Raw genomic sequence first — 21202 nt, forward strand, 5'->3', positions numbered from 1 at the left:
CTCTTCCCTGGAATTTTGCAAACTTTTAACAGAGCAGTTGCCGAGTGGGGCACCTGCAAAAAGCTGCAGTTAGCTCTTTCTCTCTTTTTCCCCCTCTCTTTCTGCTCACCTCCCCCCCCAGGCCTGCTTTTCTCAGCTGTGCTATGTTGAAGCCTGCTGTCATATTCCCCCCCCCCCCGCCATTGAAGTTGTGAACCTGCTAACCGTCAACCTCTTTTAAAACGCCACCAAGTCTGCCCTGCATTCATCCCTTGTCTTCCTTTGGTCTACTCCTCTCCAGATCTTGGGAGGCCCCCCTCCCCCCAGGTATGGTGACAGACCTAGAGGGTCTCCTCCAGCGCCACCTGCCCTTCTTCTTCCTGTCTTAACGCTCCTTCTTGCTCCGGAGGCCATCCATACGCTGGGGCATCTCTCCTCTTGGGAACTGCAAGGGAGCCCGAATCTTAGGCAGCTGATTCCCAAGCCAACCCAACAAGATCGGGAGAAATGAGTGGACCGCTCCAGCTGGCATGGGGTTCTTCTGCCTAACCAGGCTTTTACGTGACGGTTGGCCAGCGAGGCTCACCCAAGAGATGCTCCCACCGGCCTCTAGCCGCCATTCTCTCGCCACTTGCCCTCAGCATCCTTCAGTTTGACGCGGGCCATTCTCCTGAGGTCCTGCCCCATGAAAGGCTCGTAAGCAACAGCATCACCACCGCCTGCAGTAGAAAAAGGCCCCATCTTTGCGGGTGTGTGTGTGTGTGTGTTCTCAAGAGATAGACTTCTGCAGACGGACTCGGTGGGGGGCCCTTCCCGGACCTCTTGACTGGAGCTTTCTCCAATCCTGACCCACTGCCACCCCTTGGTGTCAATCACTGCCCTGTGACGAGATTTGTCACTGAATTCTGAGCACCAGCTTTTAGATCTTCCTGTCTGTTGCCTTCCCCTCCCAGATCGAGGGGTGGATGGGTGGGTGGAGGCAGGGGAGAGGGTCTGTTCAGGTATTCCCATTTAAAGAGGGGATTTATCCATCCCTGAAGCAATAACGGGAACCTGTGTCCTGAGCCAGGGGCCTCGCAGGTCCCCGTGGCCAGGCCAGCGCGGGATCAGGCCCTCCACCTCGGAGAAGCCTCGCCCTCCTTGTGGCAAGAGGGCGGAGGGGCGCCTGCCGTTTCTGCAAGAAAGGCGGTTTAGAAGCAGGTAGCCAGCAGGGCTGGAGTGGCCGGCACGGGCTGCTGGCCACCACCACCACCTAACCCTAACCCTAACCTTGTTGGCTCCCCAGTCCCTCCCCCCTTCCCCAGTCTCGAAGAAGAACCCAGGAAGTGAGAAAACGCTTTGTGTGCGCAAGGTCCTCGTGTCCCACCCCTGCAGGCGGTGGCCGGAGGGCTTTATTTATCCTACAAGCCTGTCAGTTAAGAGACTCCGTAGGAAGTGAAATAATTTTGCACTGGATCGTCTGCGTTTGAAAACAAGGCTGAAATGCCTTGCCAAGGGCTGTGGGTTCCTTTTCTTCCCAAGCCAAATGATTTCTTGGAGAGCGGCCGTCCCTCAGTGGAAGTCAGCAGATGTCCCAGCGGGACAATCTGCAGGGTGTGTGATCTGTGGACTTGTGTGCCACATTCTCGCCTGTGTGGTTGTGTTTTAGCTTCAGATCCGGAGCGACTTGGTAGGAGAGAGGCTGAAGTCTGGTTTCTAGTGAGGATGTTGAACGAGGCAATTTTAAGTCGGAACGTGGCTTGGACATACTGCAACTCTGGAGATGGGATTCGGAGCACAAGGTTCGTCTTTCCCCTCTCGTCGGAGGGGGTGGGGAGAGGGAAGCAGGTGGAACCGACGCGATAGCAAAAGGACCGTGGAAGACGGTTGTTTGTCTCTTGCTGGTAGGCGCCGTGTGCAAAAAAGAGGGAGGATGCGATGGTAACCGGTTGCCGGAGTGGCTCACGGAAGCCTCGCTCAGAGCGTGGCTCCGGAACTTTGGGGCGTCATTTTTAGATGAAACTGGTGTGGCTTCTCAGACGCCAGTGGGAGCAGCAGGTAGCAGACCCAGATGGTTAGGTGCCCCCTGCCCATGGAAGCAGAGGGAATGCTGAGCCTCTGGCTGTCAAGCTTGGATGGCAGAGAAAGGGTGGCCCTGGAGGGAGAGAGAGAGACCGAGGTCGATGCCAGAATGTGTGGGATTGTGCAGGAGGACTGAGCAGCAGGCTTTGAGTGGGGAAGTGGGTCCCTTGGGGCGAAGGCTTGCCCCAACAGGCAGGGGTGCTCCGTTAACGGCAAAGGGAATTGCCAGCCTCTGAGACGTTGGTAGGAGATGGTCAGCACTCTGGTGCTGCTGATCCTTTGAAAAGGGCAGCTGTGGTTCAGGGGGCCTTGTGCGAGGCAGGGGGAGAATTCGCAGCCTTGTGTGCTTGCCAGCTGGGGGAAACATCTAGGGGGAGAAATGGGAGCGCCCAAGCATCCCGTCGCCGCACTTAACCCTGCACCTTGCAGGCGCGTGGGTTTGAATCAGAGGCTCCCGGATTGGACCCTGCAGGGGATTACACCATGGAGCCCCATTGTCCTGGCCCCTCACTTGAAGGCTGAGCCGGGCAGCTTGCCCACAACAGGTCTTGCCCACTCTGCCTTCTCTTCCCCCCCCCAAATCCTCCAGGTCTTTTCTTCCTAAAGCTTAAAGGTGGCATGTGTCGTGGGTGTGGGGGTGCTGATTTTTCTCCCGTGCTTTCTTCTCCTCGGCCCCGGTGCTTCAGGGCATTACGACTGGTCAGTGAGGTCTCGGCCGTTTGGGACTGCTGCCTGTTCTTGTCTTGAACTGATCCCTTTTAAAAAAATTAATAAATCCCACCCTATATCTCAGGGCTCCTCCAGGGAGAAAAGACACGCGTGTCAAATAGCTTGCAAACGGCATCTTGGACTCCTCTGGAGAAAGTTGGCGAGTTCTCGGGTGTTGTAAATATGGCCCTGTGGTCCGAGGCCTAACTTTGTGCAGAGTCCTCCCCCTGCAGCACCGAGGCCTCTTTACTCTTTGAGCAATATTTGGGGACGGGGGAGAATTCCCCCTCCCCCCCAATGGTCTGGCTGTCTTGAATAGTTCCCTGATTGGGAAGCCCTCCTTCCCTCCCTAAAAGGGCTTCTCCGTGTATGCAAATGGTGGGGAAGGCACCGTAGAACAAGATGAAAGAGGATTGGGGTCAACTTCACCCAAGCTTTTGTGCATGCCAGATGTGTTGAATTGCACCCCTTGCAGCCCTGGAGGATTTGGGTTGGAAGCACTCTGAACATCTGGAGGGCGCCAGATTGGGAGATACTTGGAAAAGGTGGCTATGAACACGCGGGCCGGGCATTCCAGCGCTATGAGAGATATTAGCTTTAATCTGTCCGCCCTTCAGCCTGGGGGTTCCAAAATCGAGCATTTCTCTTCCTGAAGAAGGCAGTGGTGTTGCTGTTGAGTGGGAGCCTGTTGTTATCTGTCGGGGGCGAGTGGTTTGGGCTACAGAAGCCTCTCTCCAGCCTTCTCCTCTATGAACTCTGCTGGGGCTCAGCGTAGTAGATACGGCATGAGAGGGGAGCGCAGAGGAAGGCGGGCGTGTGTGGCCGTTTCTGTGCAGCAGTGTTGAATTAACTCAAACGTTCCCATAATTAAGCCTAGTGCAGGTGGTACTGCTGTGTTTTTTTGGGGGGGGGGAGAGATGGGAGGGGGCAAGAAATGCATGGGCGGCAGGGGGCTGGGATGCAGGAGACATGGGGGGGGGCTGGACCGACCGGTCCCGGTGGGAGCTCCGGAGCCCTGATAAGCGGGCTGGTTCTTAATGATGTCTGCTTCTGCCTTTTGTGACCACCTCCTGTTCTCTTGACTTGTAATAGTATGACCGATGTGTCCGATAGCACAGCCTTTCTGGACTTGATGTTGTGATTCTTCTTACCTATTGTAAAGGATTTAAATAAAAGCTTCTAGATGTTAAACCTCAGCTGCTGGCCTGGCCTGGATTCCTTTGTGAACGGTGGCTTCTCTTTCACCAGCTGAAACGTCCCGGCTAGAGTCCCGTTTCTTCTCTCGTGTTGCTGCTCAAGTTCGGGTGACCCAGAAAGGGTACAAGAGGCAAGCAAAATGAAGAAACGGTGGGCCCCGATTCAGAGCTCCCTGTCCCTTCCAGCACAGGCCCTGAGCCTCCCTATCCAGCCCAAGCAGCGCTTGAGTCGTAACGTGGAGGGGCCAGGAGGAGAGAGGGGCGCGAACCTTCTGCTCAGTAGTTCAGCCTGGCTTGTCTCCCAGCTGATCTGTGGTTCGGTGCCCACCACGGATCAATTGTTCAGCCAGGAAACAAACTGCGCCGGACCACTGAAAGGGCAATTTCTTCCCCATCTTTATAGTCAAGATTCATATCTACACAAAGGAGCCTCCTCTTTCCTGGCTGAACAGCCACTCTTACCGTTTGGCGCCCTGGAGAATCTGGATTTGTCTGGGGGGGCGGTTGCTTAGCGCCACAACACTTCCAAGGTAGCAGTCATTTTTTTTTATCAGAGACGCTTGCTCCAAAGCCTTTCCTTAGCCTTTTGATTGGCTTTTAAAAAGAGAAAGAAAGAAAAAAAAGCCCCTTCGGAGGAAAGAAGTTATCAACATGTCTTTCCTGGCAAGCCTAGAAAAGCAATTTTCAAGGGCCTGTTTTTCTGCCATAAATAAGGCCTAATTTCTAGGATAGGTAAACTTTTGTCCTCTTCGGGGCAGACGGCAGGGGTCTTCGGTTTGCACTTTTGCAAGCCCTGCCCCGACTTTTCTGGGCACGGGCGCCAATGCCTTGCTTACCAGGGGCAAGTCAACGTGTTTGCAGATGTGTTTGGATTGCAAGCCCTCCCCTGCTGGCGGGGCCAAGGGAAACTGCAGCCCAGCAACCCTCGGGGAGGGGGAGAGAATGACACCTTGCCCTCCCTAGCTTTGCAGTTAAGCTCACCAGCTTAGCATGCCCTGCTTGATGGGCTGCCCTGTAAAATACATACAGTGGAACCGATGCAAAAAAATCGTGCCCTCCCATTCCGTGCCCTCCAGTTCCAGAGGGTCTTCTCCTCCTCCAGCAGCAACAGCGACGGGGGGGGCCTTCCCCACCTGGGGCCCCCAGAGGTTCTCGGGCTGCAACTCCCAGAAAGCCCGCCCAGCAGGGCGAGGGGCGAAGGAACATCTGGGGACACCACCCCCACCATCACCCCCGCATGGCACGAAGAAGTGGCACCGGCGGGTGGAGAGCAAGGGACGGGGACCAGCCTCCCTCCCTCCCTCCCTCCCGGTGGCCGCCCTCCGGAGCTCTTGCCCGGGCCCCGTTCCTCCCGTCCAGGGTTTCCCTGCGGCTTCCTTCCATCCCCGGAGGAGGCGCGCAGGGTGCAGGGAGCACCTCCCGCCCGCAGGGGGCGCTCTGCCGGGGCTGCTCCGCTCAGAAGGGGCCCGCGCTCCCGCGCCGCGCCGACGGCTTTTGGGCCGGGGAAGCGCCTCGAGCGCCCCCTGGAGGCCTGGCGCCGTAACGGTGCAAGCGAGGGCACAAGGCACGAACACACACACACATCGTGGTTCTTCTCTCTTGTGGTGGCCACAGCGAAAGAGGACCTGTGTATGTTTGTGTGTGTTGTGGGTCTTGGAGGGTCTTTAGGGAAACTGCAGGTTTTCAGGGATGAAGATATATATATTTTGCCTTGTTCTTGGCCTCTGATTTATTATCTCCGAGCCAGGATGACATTAACACCATTCAGAGGTTTCGGGGGTCATCGCCGTGTTCGTCTGTGCGAGCCTTTAGACAACACAACAACACACCCAACCCAACCCAGGAGGCCATTGTGGCACCTTAAAGGCGAGCTGCTCTGTTTTAATGCAAGCTTTCCTGAAACCTAGGGACGTGGTGGCGCTGCGGGCTAAACCGCAGAAGCCTCTGTGCTGCAGGGTCAGAAGACCAAGCAGCTGTAAGATCAAATCCACGCGACGGAGTGAGCGCCCGTCGCTCGTCCCAGCTCCCGCCAACCTAGCGGTTTGAAAGCGTGCAAATGCGAGTAGATAAATAGGAACCACCTCGGTGGGAAGGTAAACAACGTTCCGTGTCTAAATCACACTGGCCATGTGACCACGGAAAGATTGTCTTCAGACAAACGCTGGCTCTATGGCTTGAAGAGCGGGATGAGCACCGCCCCCTAGAGTCGGACACGACTGGACAAAAATTGTCAAGAGGAACCTTTACCTTCCTGAAACCTGGCCCACTTCCTCAGACACAGGAGTAACACGCAGAACGTTTTGACTCTTTCAAATCTTTCTGCTCTGAATACAGTACAGGGGGAGGCCCCCCCTGCACAACATCTGGCTGGACCAACGACAAAATGATTCAGCTGCCAGCCCGTGTCTCAGTGGTCCCCGTTCTGGAGTCCTCTCTAGCTATGCTGCACTACACAACCCATCATCCTGTGCTAAATGCAGATGTGCTGACTGGGGATGATGTCAGTTGTAGCCGAGCACCTCTGGAGGGCATGTAGTTCGGAAAGGCTGTTATGTTCCACCTACCTGGGAATTCAGCACAACTGACTTTGGAGGAGACGTAAGTTGAACTGGTAATAAATCTTCAAGAAGCAGATAAGAGTCCAGGCGAAACAGTGGTCAAAAAGAAGCACCTGGAACGGCCTGGGCAGTTAAAAGAAACCTTGCTCTTCATACCATCAATGAGTGGAAGGCATACACGCTCTTTGTCTTATTGCTATTTTTCATTTTAGCTCCTTAGCTATCACTCTTGTGTTGCAGACTCACTTTGTTGTTGTTTTGTCCTTAAGTCGTGTCCGACTCTTCGTGACCCCATGGACCAGAGCAGGCCAGGCCCTCCTGTCTTCCACGGCCTCCCGGAGTTGGTTCAAATTCACGTTGGTCACTTCGGTGACCCTGTCCAGCCATCTCATCCTCGGTCGTCCCCTTCTCCTCTTGCCTTCACACTTTCCCAATATCAGGGTCTTTTCCAGGGAGTCCTCTCTTCTCATGAGATGGCCAAAGGATTGTAGCTTCAGCTTCAGGATCTGTCCTTCCAGGGAGCGTTTCCTTCTAGAAACTTCTTATTCACTCCTCTTCCTCCAGCTTTCTCTGTCCTCACAGTCAACCCCCCCCCCCGCCCTCCTTTGGGGCAAGAGAAAGGGGGGGGGCAGAGCATCCATCGAGCAGGGGCTGAGCCAGAAAGCCTCCTCCCACCTCCACGCTTTGGGGCTTGGAAAGCCTTCTCCCCTCCCGCCAGCAGGTGGCGCCGTGGCCGGCAGAAGCGAGCTCCCCGCGTGGGATCCGCTCTCGGCCCAGGACCGGCACGCGCCGGATGAAGCGTCAGGCCAATCGGATTCGCTGCCCCGCCCCTCCGCTTTCCTCCTCCTCCTCCTCCTCCTCCTCCTCCTCCTCCCTCGCCTCGCTTCCGGTACCAGACCCGGAAGTGCGCTTAACCCCTTTCTTGCCCAGTCTGGTTCTGCAAAGGGGGAAGAGCGACGTCCCCGCCCCCCAGTGGAGGGGCGGACTGGGTTGAGAAAGGATTTTTGGGGGGGGTCGGTAGAGAAGCCAAGAAAAGTTACTTTTTCTGAAATACCCTGCGCCAAATCCTTCTGTCGCCATGATGCAGGGTAGTCCAGAAAAGTAACGTTTTTGCTCCTTCAGAAAAGTAACGTCTTCTTCTGCTGGTCTGTTGCGGGGGGGGGGGGGCTTCCCGAGGTGCTGCTTTGCTGCAGCAGAAGGACAGGAAAATGCTGAAATGACCTCCCACCCCATCACAGGGGCTGGGGGGGGGAGACTGAGAGGCAATAAATGGCTTTTTAAACACTATAACTCCCAGAAAGAGTTCTGGGGGGGGGGAGTCCGCGCCTCCCCATCTCTGTCTAGACTGGGGTTGGCAACCAAGGAAAGAGTCCAGAGACCCAACCCCGAGGGACTGGGTTCTGTCCCAAGCAGAGTCCTTGGGGTTTTGGGTCTCCCCAGGGAAGGTGACCATTCTCTGGGTCTGGGTTCGAGTCTTTGGCCCTAAGCCCTATTGAAAAGAAGCCTCCTCCCACCCAGGAAAAAAGCAAGGGGGGTGGGTTAGGGTTCCAAGTCAAGTCCAAGCCAAGCCCCCAGTGGGCCTGATTCTGACTTGACCCTGAGTCCCGAGTCCCCATCTGGCTGGAGGGAGGGGGCGCCAGGCCAGCCCTCTGGATTGCAGCCAGTCTTGGTGCCAGGATCTCAATCTGATCTCAGAAGGTCAAAGGGTCACGTTCATAGCCGTACAGAAACGAGATGACCCGAGTGGCCCCCATTCCTGCAGGCGAACTCCTGGAAAGGCAGCCTTCTGGTTTGGGTCCCGTCACTTTGCCCTTTTTTCCTGTGTGTGTGTGTGTGTGTTTTAAGAGTGGTGAATGTTGCTTAAATCTTTGCCCCGGTTTATCGTGGGGGGGGGGGGTTGCTTGTTTTCACTTCCCCTGAGAGTTAAGCCTTGGCTTGATCTGGAAGCCACTTATTTGCCTCTCCGGTGTTCTGTAAAGCTCTCCTCCGACACCACATTCTGGATTGCTCCACGTTGTCTGGAGGGCGCCAGGATGGGGCCTCGTGGTGAACGGGATGGGGGGGGCTGGCCTGTGGGGTTTGACCCACAACGACTGTGTCCTACTCACAAGCGATGGTGCCTTAACGTGTGGCCTGCAGCTTGTTCTTTGAGGAGGAAGCCGGCCGATGCCATGGCCCCCTTGCTTTATCCAGCCTTTATCCGCCTTGATTCTTTGGAAAAGGGACTTTTTGGACACTGACTCCTGGTCCTCTGGATGCTGCCATTCCCAGAAAAGAGTGCCATTTCCCCCAAGCAGAACCCCCCCCCCGCCACCCCGAAAAGCCCCAGGGCATAATAGAAGCGAGAGTTCGGGGTTCAAGTCTCAGTCCCACCAGTGACTTTGTGGAACTTTTGGGCCAGTGCTCTGTTTGGAAAAGGGGAGCCCCCCCCCTGCAAGGCTCTGCCTCTCCTCTCCCCCCCACAAGGGAAGCTGTCCCGAAGGGAGGGAGGGAGGGAGGGAAAGGGCCTGGCGGAGCCTCGCAAGCCCTTGGGACCCCCAGCCTTGGCCCGCCAGCCCAACCCGCCCCCTGCGCCCTGTGGGACCAGTTCTGGGGGTTTGTCCCGCGGGGGGGTGGGTGTCCAGCAGACCCTTCCTCTCTCTCCCAAGTGGGGGGGGGACTGCTGGATCGCCCGCTCTCTCTCCCTCCCTTCCTTCCTTCGGATGCGCGTCGGGGCGCACCTGGGCAGGCTGAGCCTCCCCCCCCCCCGCACCGGCGGCCTCCAGCCTGTCTTCAGGGCGCGGGGGGGCGCGGGGGGGGTGGGGAGAGCGGGGGGGGGCGCCTCCGGGGGCCGCTCTGCCCGCCCGGGCTGGAGGGGCTTTTGGCCGGCCGGCCTCGCAGGGGGGTCGTGCGCGTCGCGCCGGGGAGAAGAAGGCGGGGCGCCGGGGGGGGGAGGGCAGGGCCGAAGACCCCCCCCCACACACCTACCCCCTAACCCCCTAGCCCTAACCCGCACCCCGTGCCAGGGAGGATGGGCGCGTAACGTGGGAACGGCGCCCTCCCGACCTTTGGGTCCCCGGACCGCCCTCCCTGCCCCCCAAGGGCATCCCCGGGCGGGGCGCCGTCGGTGTGCCATCATCCCCTCCAGCCCAATGGGGTGGGGCGGGGCGGGGCGGGGAGCGGGCGCCTGCCGTGCTTCCTTGGCCCTGCAGGGGGCGCGCCTCCCCGCCCTCCCCTCCCCTCTGCCCCCCCCCCCCGCGGTGCGTGTGCGTGTTTTGCCAAATCGCTACAGTTGCGCCTTGTGCGTTTCCTCCTGGCGATGTAACCACCCGCGCGGGCGACCCCCCCCCCGCCATCGCCTCCGCCTCCGCCCTCGACGGCCCCCCCCGCCGCCACCTCCCCCCCCCCAGTAGGGACGCTCCTGGCCCGGCCGGGGAGCCCCGATCGCCCGCTGGCTTTTCATCCGCGGCCCCCCCGCCCCACCCCCTGCCCGCGACGGGCCATGGCCGAATGGGCCCCCGCCCAGGTGAGGAGGAGGGGGGGGGCGGCCGGGATCGGGGCCCTGCGGGGGAGAGAGAGAGGGAGAGAGCGACCGGGGGGGGGGGTCTTGGGGCCGAGGAAGTTGGCGCTCCCCCTCCCGGGAAGGGCATCGGGACCCTGGGCTCTCGCGGGGCGGGGGGGGGGTCGGGCGGGAGTAGGCCTGGAGGGGGGGAGGGAAAGGGTGGGGGCGGGGTGGGAAAAATCTGGATTTTTTTTGGAGGGGGGGAGGGAACGAGAGAGAAGATCCATCCGCCTGGATCCCTTTTTGTGGGCGGGAGGGGGGGCGAGGGCGGCGGGGGAGCGTCCCAGGGCAGACCGCGTGTGTGTATTTGGAGGGGGGGGTTCGCCTTCCTCTTCCCTCCCAACCCCCCCCCCCGGGCTTTGCCCTGCCTCGGTGGCCCCGGCCTGTGGGACGATCCCCCCCCGGAGCTCCTGGGGAGGGAGGATGGGGGGCGGGGTGGGGGCTTTGCAGAAGAGAGTCAGCGTTTTTGGGGAGTGAACACACAACACACACACACAACACACACACACAGAGGGAGGGAGGGACGGGACTCCTCCCTCACCGGCCACGCCGAAGGCAGAAGTCTCCCCCCCCCCCACGGGCTCCCGCTGCCCCCTTTCCCCCATGGCCCGGCCGGGGTCATTCTTTGGGGCGGAAGGGGGGGAGAAACACTCTCCCCCCGGGACACCCCCACCCCCCTCTGCTCCACCCCTCCTGTGGGCAGCCCACCTTTGCAGGGGGGGGGGAGCTGAGCGGCCTCCTCTCGGCCGGACCCTCCCACCAGCCCTGCGAGGATCAGGCCCGGTCCGGCTGGCCCGGCAGGGATTCGAACTGGGACCCCAGAGCCCCTCCGACCCCAAAGGCCAGGCCGGCTCTGGACTGCTTTGGGGGGGGGCCGAGAGAAAAAGGCCCACGCCAGGACGAGAAAACAGCAGAAAGCCCCCCAAGGTGCCCCCCCCGTGTAAAACTCTCACCCTTGCATGGGAAAGCCTCATCCAGATGTGCCCCCCAACAGCTGGCCGCTCGCCTACCTCTGCTCAGGTGGGTGGGTGGGAGGGAGTTCCCTGGGCTTCCCCAAAGATTTCCTGTTGCACAGCTGTTGGAAGTCATTTAAAGGATTAGTTAATTCATCACACATACCCCAAATTATGTCCTAAGAAATGTGCGTGTCATCAAAACTGCAACAGAGGCACCCTTTTGCCAAAAGATGCTTGGCGGTCTCATCCAGCAACAACTCCTCTTTAAGATCAAAACTTTCAAGAGAGGAGCCCCCTTCTTCGCACTGACGGTTCTACATTTATATTATCCTTTCCCCCAAATTTTTGGCTTGTTTGCACAAGAGACGCTTTTGACGGATGCCTGCGGGCTGCAGCCCTGCTTCCGTGGCTTTCCCCTGGCGTCATGACGTTGGAAGGGGCCTCGGAGGGCATCCAGCCCAACCCTTTCCTCAAGGCAGGAATGCCATTCAAAGGAGATCTGACAGGGGGGGGGGTCCTATTTCCTCTTGGACGCCTCCAGCGTTGGAGCGCTCCCCACCTTCCCTCTGATGTCCATGCTTCCCTTGTCGTCCTGCTCTAACAGTTAGGAAGTTTCCCCTGATATTCAACTGAAATCGGTCTTCGTGCAGCTTGAGCCCATGGCTGCGCGTCCTGCACGCTGGGATGATTGACGATGGATCCTGCCCCTCCTCTGTAGGGGGCAGAATTTTTCAAATTCCTAAGATTTGAAAAGTGCTCTCGGTCCCACCAATTCAGCCATGGCAACTGTGGAATGGAAAGGAAAAGTTGGAGCATGCTGTTTTTTTTCTTTCCGGAAAAGATTTGCTTGGGCTTCAGCCCTCGGTCCTTTGCTCCTGGAGTCTCCACCCCAACAACCCCCCCCCCTTGAGAAACCAACCCAAACCAAAATTTTGATTCTGGAACTCCACATGCTGTCCAATTGACATCATTTATACACATCATCATTTATACACAAATGACTCAATTCTGTTCAGGGTTTGGGGGGTGACTAACGGGAAGCTGAGAGACAGCTAGAAAAGTGGTGTTCGGAGAAGAAAGGGATCCAAGAGGTGGCCACCGGTGTGCATGAGGACTAGAAACCAGGGATGGTGATTCAGGTTGTTGAGTCAGACCTGAGTCACCCCGGTGACTGGACTCAGAATTTGGTTTTGCTTTCAATGATTCAGATTTGACTCATGACTCAGAACCTTCCATGGGGGGGGGCAGGGAGCTTGTTTTTAATAGGAACTCAGACTTGGGACTCATGACTTGGTTCCGGAGACTCGAATTCAGACCCGAAGACTTGCCAGCATCCCTGCTAGAAACGTGCATTTAGAAGGGGGTTGGAGACAGGCTTCGCTTAACAAAGATTCAGGTTTAGGGAGGGTTCCGTTTTGGGGCTGGTATTTGGTCCAAGAAAATCGTACGGTGCGTTCCAGGGCTTCCGTATTTCGTGCGGAAGGCGAGGGGGGTGGGCCAGCAAAGGAGGGGGTGGGTTGCAGCCTCTCTGGCGAAACCCTCCATTCTCTGCAACCAGCGCCGTTGCATGATGGCAATGAAAAAGCCAGGGGTCAGGCCGTCCCTTTTCTGCCAGGATGCTTGGCGAAAAAATAGGGTGTTCTCGCTTTCTGCGAGAGCAGCCACAGCCGCCTGGATGGTAAAAGAGGCTAGTGACCTTTGGGGGCGGGGAGGCCTTTTTCCATCCTGGCTTGAGAGAAATGGCCTTTCTGTAGGTCAGGGTGATGCCCACGGATCTGTGAAAGGGGAGATTTTTGCTTTCCTTTTTCTCCCCAAGCTTTGAAAAGAGGCGACTTCTTTTGACCGGGGTGTTTTGGATGGTTTCGATTTGTTTTGATGTCTTCACTCGATGTGTTTGGATCTGAATTTTACGGTCGTTTGCTGACTTGCCTGCCGCGCTCGGCGGAAAGAAGGGACGTCGTGTGTTTAGGAAAAGGATGAGACAGAACTTCAGGCTCATCATGAAAACAACCCTCTTGACAGCTTTCGAAGGGAAACAGATTGATCTTTTTTTGTGTGTGGAATTGTCTGAGAAAAACTGCTGGAATAAACCTGAGCCACAAAACGGGTTGTGTGAATGTGTGTGTGTGTGTTTCTTCTGTTTCTACTTTCACAGACCAAGAGAGCAATTCCTCTTGAGCGGTAGATCCCAACCTGGGGTCCCCAGATGTTCTTGGACTACAACTCCCAGAAGCCTTCACAGTCAGGATTTCTGGGAGATAGATAGATAGATAGAGAGAGAGAGAGAGAGAGAGAGAGAGAGAGAGAGAGAGAGAGTTGGGTTGCTTGAGAAGGTTGCCTCCCGCTTGCCTGACCTTTCTGACCTTCCTCCAGATCCAGGAATGGAACGTGGAGGCCCAGCATCTGATGCCGCTCCAGCCTCCCCTGGTCCCCGAACTGAGCCACATGAGGGAAGCCCAGCTGCACACGGCCGAGGCTTCTCTCTGGAGTGTGGTGGCCACTGTCCAGGCCATGGAGAGGAAGATCGACGTTCTGGCCACCCGGCTCCTTAGCCTGGAAGGACGGTCGGGGACGGCTGAGAAGAAGTTGTTGGACTGCGAGAAGACCGCGATGGAATTTAACAACCAGCTGGAGAGCAAGTGGGCCGTGCTGGGGACCCTGATCCAGGAGTACGGGCTGCTCCAGAGGAGGCTGGAGAACATGGAGAACCTGCTCAAGAACCGGAACTTCTGGGTCTTAAGACTGCCCCCAGGTGCCAAGGGAGAAATCCCAAAGGTAGCCAGCTCTGCGGAGAGGAGAGGGGGGTGGCCTTCCCTAGAGCTGGTCTGGGGAGGGGGGCGGTCTCATCAGGCCACAGCTTCACTCTACCTTAGCCAGCATTGCCCATGGTGAGGTTGGATGGGAATTGTTGTCCCGGGATATATAAAGGAGGACCCCTTTTCCACTCAAGACCTAAGAAACAGGGCAGGAATGCCGGGCGAGGACAAGCTTCTCCATCCTCAGATGATGGGTTGAGATGGCTGGGCTGGAGAGCTGGTGGCTTATGGGGCCTGGCAGCCTAAGGGTTGTGCCTGTTGACCGGCGGAGAGCCATCCTGGTCGGAGTCTCCATGAAATCTGGGAGGGCTCTCCGCGATTCAGGCTCTTCGCTCCCTCTCGCTGTCTGCGGTCTGCTTTGATCGGAAGCAGCCACTCTGCCGTCCCAGGAAGGCAGAAGTCTGTGGCCTTCCACTCCTTGGAGACCCTCAGAAAAAGTTCGGTCTGAAACACGGGAGGGATTGACCGGCCCAGGAAACCCCCCTCCCCCCACAAGGAAGTGAGAATCTCTCGCCGGACTTAACGGCTCCTGATCCTTTTCAAAGCCCCGTTTCTCTTCAGTGGGAGGCGTTGGGGGGGAATTCAATGCTGCGTTTTTTCCCCCCATGCAGATGCCCGTGACTTTTGTGGATATCGCGGTGTACTTCTCGGCTGAAGAGTGGGAGAACTTGGCCGAGTGGCAGAAGGACCTCTACCACAACCTTGTGAAAGAAAACTACGAGTCCTTGCTGACCCTCGGTAAGCAGACGCCACTTCCTTTGGCCCGGAGAAAATGTTACGTTTTTGGACTACAACTCCCATGCTGACTGGGGGATTCTGGGAGTTTTTATTCAGAAGAGCCATTCTCTCAAGCTCCTCCTTTATTTGCATTCTGTCTCGTGTACTCAACATTCCTACTGCTTGTATTGTTATTATTATTATTATTATCATCATCATCATCAGTGGTAGTAGTAGTAGTGGTAGTGGTATCATTATTATCAGTAGCAGTAGTGGTAGTAGTGGTGGTGGTATTATTATTATTATTATTATTGTTGTTGTTGTTGTTGTTGTTGTTGTTGTTGTTGTACATGAAATGTAATGCAAATATAGAAGGAGGAAGAGCAAGTAGTAACTTTCAAAGCATCTCCTGTCCTCTGACGGCTACACAGATGCTAAAAAACCCACAAAACCGTTGTTGCCTGATGTCCCATTGTCAGTGGAGCACAATACAAAAGGAAAAAGGGCTGAGGAGGGAAGAGGAAAACTGACCGATCAGGGCCCCTTTGCCGTGATGCTCTTCCTCGGACTCCATCACTCTAATGGCAGAGGCTAGATGGCATTTCCTTTCTCTTGGGAGAGGCATGTTGGCTGGGGGATTGTGGGAGTTGTAGTCCTCAGCAAGATAGCTTTCCCAGGTTGTGGTCTGTGTCCCGCTTCTCCCCTGACGCGTCTGACGGCACGGGGCAACAAGAAAGGGAGAAGAACCACAGCCTCTGATGAAACCGTCCGTCTTCACCTGGAGGGGGAGGCAAAGATGGATAATAGACCCAGCAGGGTTTTTAATGGCCTCCCAAGAGAGAACGAGAATATTTCATAAGGGTTTTGTGTGTGTGTGTGTGTGTGTGAGAGAGAGAGAGAGAGATTGATTACTGGATCAGCTGGGGAAAAGGGAGAAGCGAAGGGATCTTGATCTGATGTGATTTTCCGTTCCTCCTTCCTTTCTTTCCCCAGGAGCAAATGTGAATGTTTCGAAGGTGGACCCGCACCCCAGGGTGGAACGGAGGCCAGAGCCTTGCGCCTCAGAGCAGCAAGCTACGAAGGAGCAGGATCTGGCCCCGGACCCTTGCACAGGTGAGGGGGGCTGACCGTAGAAATCACGGCTGCGTATAGGTCTACGTATGTGACCTGTTCGGACCTAGGAAATGGATCCATTGCACGCCGCGCAACTCCATCTTGCAGGCTTAGTTACCGAAAGGGAATAGTGCTTGGCTCGGCCACAGCCCAGGAAGTTGATCGTCCTTGGCTAGTGCGCTGGGGTGGTCCGGATCGGAGCTGATTCACATGCCTGCTTTGGATATCATTTAAGGCAGTTTTCATATCAAGCAGATCATCAGGGCCCACCCAGTGGGTCTCACCGAAGTCAGGGGTTGTAATGGCACCCTGTCCTGGCAGATTCAAGATGAACTGAAATGACCCCCACCCGCACATGATACACAATTCACTCCCGAGACTTTTTTTTCCCCCTTGAAGCGTTGATGAGAAATGCTGGCCGAGTTTGGAGAAGTTCCTTTTTTTTTTTTTTTTTTGGACAACAACTCCCAAAATCCTTGAGCCCACTGGGGCTCTGGTCATGGTGCCTGGGGAGAATTCTGGTTGTTACAGTTCAAAAGAAGTAACTTTACTTGGTTTATTTAAAATGCCGGGGCCATTCACTGTCGGAAAACGTCGTCTCGTTGGTTGGTTCCCAAGCCGGTAGGATGTGGAAAAATCCCAAGGACCATGAGCTTTTCATAAGCTTTTTCATTTTTGTTACCAGCTTAAATGAATTTCTGTGACCCATAGTTTTAGAATTTTGCAATAAGCTAATTCCAATGACACGTAGTTTTTGAATTTTGCAAGAAAATAGAGGTATGTGTAGGTTATTTGCAAGCCCGTGCATCATGCCTTTTTGCAAGGTTTTCTGGGGCCCATCACGAGCCATGTTTCTCCTCTTCTTTCTCTGTAGCAGAACCTTTGATGTCGACCCCTGACATCCTGACCCGCATCAAGCAAGAGCAGCCGTTTGCCGGAGGAGGGTCGTACCCAGACGAACGAGGGATCCCTGCTGACCCTTGTGCAGGTGAAGGCATGGATGGATGGATGAGTTCGTTCATTCGTTTGTTTGTTTGTTTGTTTGTTTGTTTGTTTGTTTGTTCGTTCCTTCCTTCCTTCCTTCCTTCTCTCCCTCCCTCTATTCATCATGAGCTCCTTCCTTCCCAATATAGAATGCCATCAACCCACACATCCTCTCTAAGCATCCCCATGGAATTCAAGGGGCGTTGCTTACAAGCCCAATTGAGTCAGTGCTTGGCCAGGATCCGGCCGAAAAACCACCCACCTAGCCCAGGCCTGGACTAGGGGTTCCTCTTCTTCTTTGGCTCAGATCTGCAGCCTTTTGAGTTGAGCAGTGCTCAGAGAAAAGTTACTTATTTGGGTAAGAACTGCCAGAGTCCGAGAGACAGAACAAGGTCTTCTGAGCTGTGGCTCCCAAGGGGTATTGGCGAGTCCCACGTCTGACTCCCGAGTCTTCGGTACCAAGTCTCATGTTCTAGAGACCTGAGTGTTAAGATGTTCCCTGGCTTGCTTCTCAGGATTACAAGGGAATGGAAGACCTGAGGGCCTTTTTTTTCAGACAGGAAGGTGGGATAGGCATGGAAACATAAATGGATAAATAGAGTGGTGCCTCGCAAGACGGGCGCCCCGTTTAATGTTGAAACCGCATTATGACGATCTTTTTGCGATTGCAATTGCGATCGCAAAACAATGGTCTGAATAGGGTTTTTTCACTTTGCGATGATTTGTTCCCTGCTTTGGGAACCGATTCTCGCAAAACGACGATTTTAAAACAGCTGATCGACGGTTTCAAAATGGCCACCAGGTTTTTTAAAAAAAGGCTCCCCGCTGTTTTCTGGGACAGATTCCTCGCTGCACAGGCAGCGAAAATGGTCGCACTATGGAGGATCTTCACTGGACGGTGAGTTTCAAGCCCATAGGAACGCACTTATCAGGTTTTAATGCGTTTCTATGGGCTTTTAAATTTCGCATTACAACGTTTTCGTTCTACACCGATTTCGCTGGAATGAATTAACGTCGTAATGCGAGGCACCACAGTAGTCCTTTTGAGCTGCCGCCTCGTTCCTTTCCTGCTTCAGAATCCAGCTGTTGTGTCAGGGCTGGGGCTCCCTTCCTTTGGGGCTCAGCTTCTTCGGGTTCCCTTCTCCGTAGGTGCTGAGGCCCTCATTTCCGCCCATGACTTTTTATCGTGGATTAAGCAAGAGGAGGAGCCGTGCACCCGGGAGCGCTGGGACTCTGCGGAGAGAGACCTCCTGACGGGGCCCAACGCAGGTGAGCAGAGGGCAGGATGGAAGTCCGGGAGGCCCGTTCATTCCCTCTGGGGGTGTGTGTGTGTCGTGATTTGCTCCAGCCAGCCCTTGTCCTCGCTCAGACCAGCCTGGGTTGGATGGCCACCTTCCAACGGAATCTATAACTCTGGACAGAACACTGGGCTGGAAAGCTCCTTCTCCCTCAGTGAAGGAGACAAGTTTCTTCTCATATCTGACAAGATCCCTGTGGCATTTGCTTCTATCTGCTTGAATCATTAAGTCCTAGAATAATTGAGTTGGAAGGGGACCTCTTAAGGCCATCCAGTCCAACCCCCTGCTCAAGGCAGGAATCCACATAGAAGCAGATCTGACAGGCGGTGGTCCGATTTTTTTTCTTGAATTACTTCACTGTTGGAGCACTCACTAATTCTCGAGGTTATGGGTTCGGTTGTCATACTGCTCTAACAGTCAGGAAGTTTTTCCAGATTATTCAGTCAAAATCTAGCTTCCCGTAGCTTGAGCCCATGATTACATGTCCTCCACTCTGAGATGATTGAGAACGGATCCTGCTTCCCCCCCCCGATCATCCTTGTTGTCCTCCACCCAACTTGCTCCAGTGTGTTGTTGTCCAGAACTGGACAGAACTGGTGTCCAGAACTGGACACAGGACTCAAGATGAGACCTAACCAGTGCTAAATAGCGGGACGTGGGGTGGGGTGACCACTAATATTCCACGTAATCTGGAGCCTGTACTTCAGTTGATGCATCCTAAAATAACATGAGCCATTTAGTATTTGGTTTTGCTGCTGTTCCTAAATGAGGTTTTCCCGGAGGGTTGGAAACATTCCTTTTTTGTAAACTACAACTCCCAGAATTCCCAGCGAGCAGAGGTGGTTGGGGGATTCTGGAAGCTGTATTCATTTTTAAACAAACCAGCAGACAAATAATGCAGACCTCCAAATCCCCCAACAAGCTCCACTCGCTAGGAATTCTGGGAGTCGTAGTTTAGGATCCTCTTAACAGCTGCTTGGTTGACCATCAGGCTGGTGGTCAGAAAAACCGTACTACTCTGGGGCTCGGTCTTGGGAACCCAGACCCCCAGGACTCCATCCCTGGTTTCTGCTTCAAGGTGACTTCTGGGTTGTTGTTGAGTTTTTATTCCCCCACCCACCCGGTGGAAATAGGGACTCCTTCGGAGAGCCGTCGCCTCAGCCTGTTGTTGTCTCTCTGTCTTCCAGCCGGCGACGGGATGGCGGTCAAAGCCGAGGAGCCCCGGCCGTGCCCGGCGGAGGCGGCCCGTCTGAGGGAGCCGATGTTCCCGGGGGAGCCTCCTCCGGCGATGCCGACGGCCGTGGCGGCAGGAGCCGTGGATGGCTATCTGGGTCCCTGCGGCCCGGCGCCGCCCCCGCCCCCTCTGAGCCCGGGCAGGAGCCGGGCGGGCAAACCCCCGGAGTTAGATGGGGACCTCCAGGGCCTGCTCGGCTCCCAGGGGGCGGCCGACCGGCGCCACGGCTGCAACGAGTGCGGAAAGATGTTCGGGGTGAAGAAGAGCCTGAAGGTCCACCAGAGGAGCCACCACGGACCGGAGCGCCCTTACGAGTGCGCCGAGTGCCGGAAGAGCTTCAACTGCCACTCGGGGCTGGTGCGCCACCAGATGACCCACCGGGGCGAGCGGCCGTACAAGTGCGAGGAGTGCGGGAAGTGCTACAGCCGGAAGGAGCACCTCCAGAACCACCAGCGCCTCCACACGGGCGAGCGGCCCTTCCAGTGCCCCGTCTGCGGCAAGCGCTTCATCCGCAAGCAGAACCTCCTGAAGCACCAGCGCATCCACACGGGCGAGCGGCCCTACCAGTGCGCCGAGTGCGGGCGCAGCTTCCGCTACAAGGAGTCGCTCAAGGACCACCTGAGGACTCACGGCGCCGAGCCGGCAGCCCAGCGGCTCCTGCCCTCCTTGGGCGGGGACTCGCTCTCTTGACCCGGGGCGGTCTAGGGCACGGAGGGCCGCGTCGCCCACGGGATCCCCACCTCTGCTTCGCTCGGCCCTCCCTCGCCCGCCCTCCGTGTCCAGTTCTGCAAACTGCAGCTGGAGCCAGGGGGAGGGAGGGAGGTCAGCTATGAAAAAACAGCTGGACTCGGAGGGGAAGGGGGCCGCTGGGGAGGAACATCACCCCGAGGTCTCCAGCAGCTGTCCACATCTGGATACAGACCAGGGGAGGTGGGCATCACGGGCTCCCCTTTGTGTTCCTCTCCTCCTCGGGGCCTGGGGGGAAAAACCGACCGGAGACTGTTGACTTCAGCAGAGTTGGCTGGAATTGTGACGGAGGCTGAGAAACTCACCGCTTCTCACAAAAGAAGGTTTCTGGCCCCCTTGGCCCGCTCGAGAGGCTCAGAAACTGACCTCCAAAGGCACCCGCACGCCCTTCCAAGAGAGACTGGCCAGTCGGTCAATGCCACAATACTTTCTCTGGCCATTTCAGGAAGCAAGAGCGTGGTTTTTGGTTTTGGGAGGGTGCCGCGTGACAGCTCCAGAACCACCCACCTTAGAAATGGACTCGTGGCAGGAGTGTTTTTTTCCTTTCACTGGGTGTGTGTGTGTGTTCGAGAAAGAATGCTGCATCTCTCTCTTTCTCTCTGGGTCAACCCGTTTGTGTTGCTCACCTCACACTCCGCCGGAGTCGTCGGAGGCGAGCGATGCCTCTGGCTTTGTTCTTGTCTCCCCACAGTGCCTGCCTGCTCTTCCGTTCCTGGCTTCCAAACAGTTTCACGGCAAACACCTCCTCCTTCTCTCTCACCCCCCCCTCCACGCCTCATCCCGATGTTTCTCCACCTGCTCTCCCAGATAATATTTATTCATGGTCTTTCCCCTCCGACACTTTTATTAAACTCTCATGAAGATGCAGCCCTCTCCCGTTTCAGAAATTAAAAGCAAAAACCGACGGAAATTATTTCCAGGTGTAGTTTTGTATCAAAGGTGCAATTGAAATAAACAACAAAAAGGAAATAGAAAACGGTGATGTCGGTTGTGTCCTTAATTTTCATTGCAGCCGCTTGTCTTGTGTGCAAATCCACGTGTGAAAAACGGCATTCGTCTCCTGGAGTTTTGGACGTATCCTTACGGTTATTCTGTCCTTCTAAGAGCCCATGGCGGTCCAAGAAGAGGTACAGTACTTCTAAAAGGGTGGTTATTTTTCCACGTAATAAGCAGCTTTAAAAGCACAGCATGTGAAAGCGGTAAACAAGTGCTTGGAGAGTTTGTTTCAGGCAGCTTAGAGTCATCCGGTCTGAAGCTGGCCAGTTGCGTGCCATTGAGCGTGCACCTCGGGTGA

The 21202-nt window shown here is 56.0% G+C and overlaps 1 protein-coding gene across 3 annotated transcripts; it reads left to right on the plus strand.

Annotated features, from left to right (window-relative positions):
• The first annotated feature begins 9853 nt into the window (after window positions 1-9853).
• On the plus strand, window positions 9854-20884 carry LOC110082538 (zinc finger protein 783). 3 transcript variants are annotated; one of them, XM_073002749.2, is made up of 7 exons: window positions 9854-10007; window positions 13373-13774; window positions 14427-14553; window positions 15526-15645; window positions 16520-16633; window positions 17779-17898; window positions 19115-20884. In XM_073002749.2, the coding sequence occupies exons 1-7, from the start codon at window positions 9984-9986 to the stop codon at window positions 19849-19851; spliced, it is 1644 nt and encodes a 547-aa protein (XP_072858850.2). In that variant the 5' UTR covers window positions 9854-9983; the 3' UTR covers window positions 19852-20884. The 3 variants fall into 3 exon arrangements, with proteins under 3 accessions (XP_072858850.2, XP_072858851.2, XP_072858852.2); XM_073002750.2 differs by having other exon boundaries at window positions 16523-16633; XM_073002751.2 differs by lacking the exon at window positions 9854-10007 and adding an exon at window positions 11481-12448.
• Window positions 20885-21202: the final 318 nt, after the last annotated feature.

The sequence above is a fragment of the Pogona vitticeps genome, chromosome 6, assembly GCF_051106095.1.
Source record: "Pogona vitticeps strain Pit_001003342236 chromosome 6, PviZW2.1, whole genome shotgun sequence".
NCBI classification, from domain to species: domain Eukaryota; kingdom Metazoa; phylum Chordata; class Lepidosauria; order Squamata; family Agamidae; genus Pogona; species Pogona vitticeps.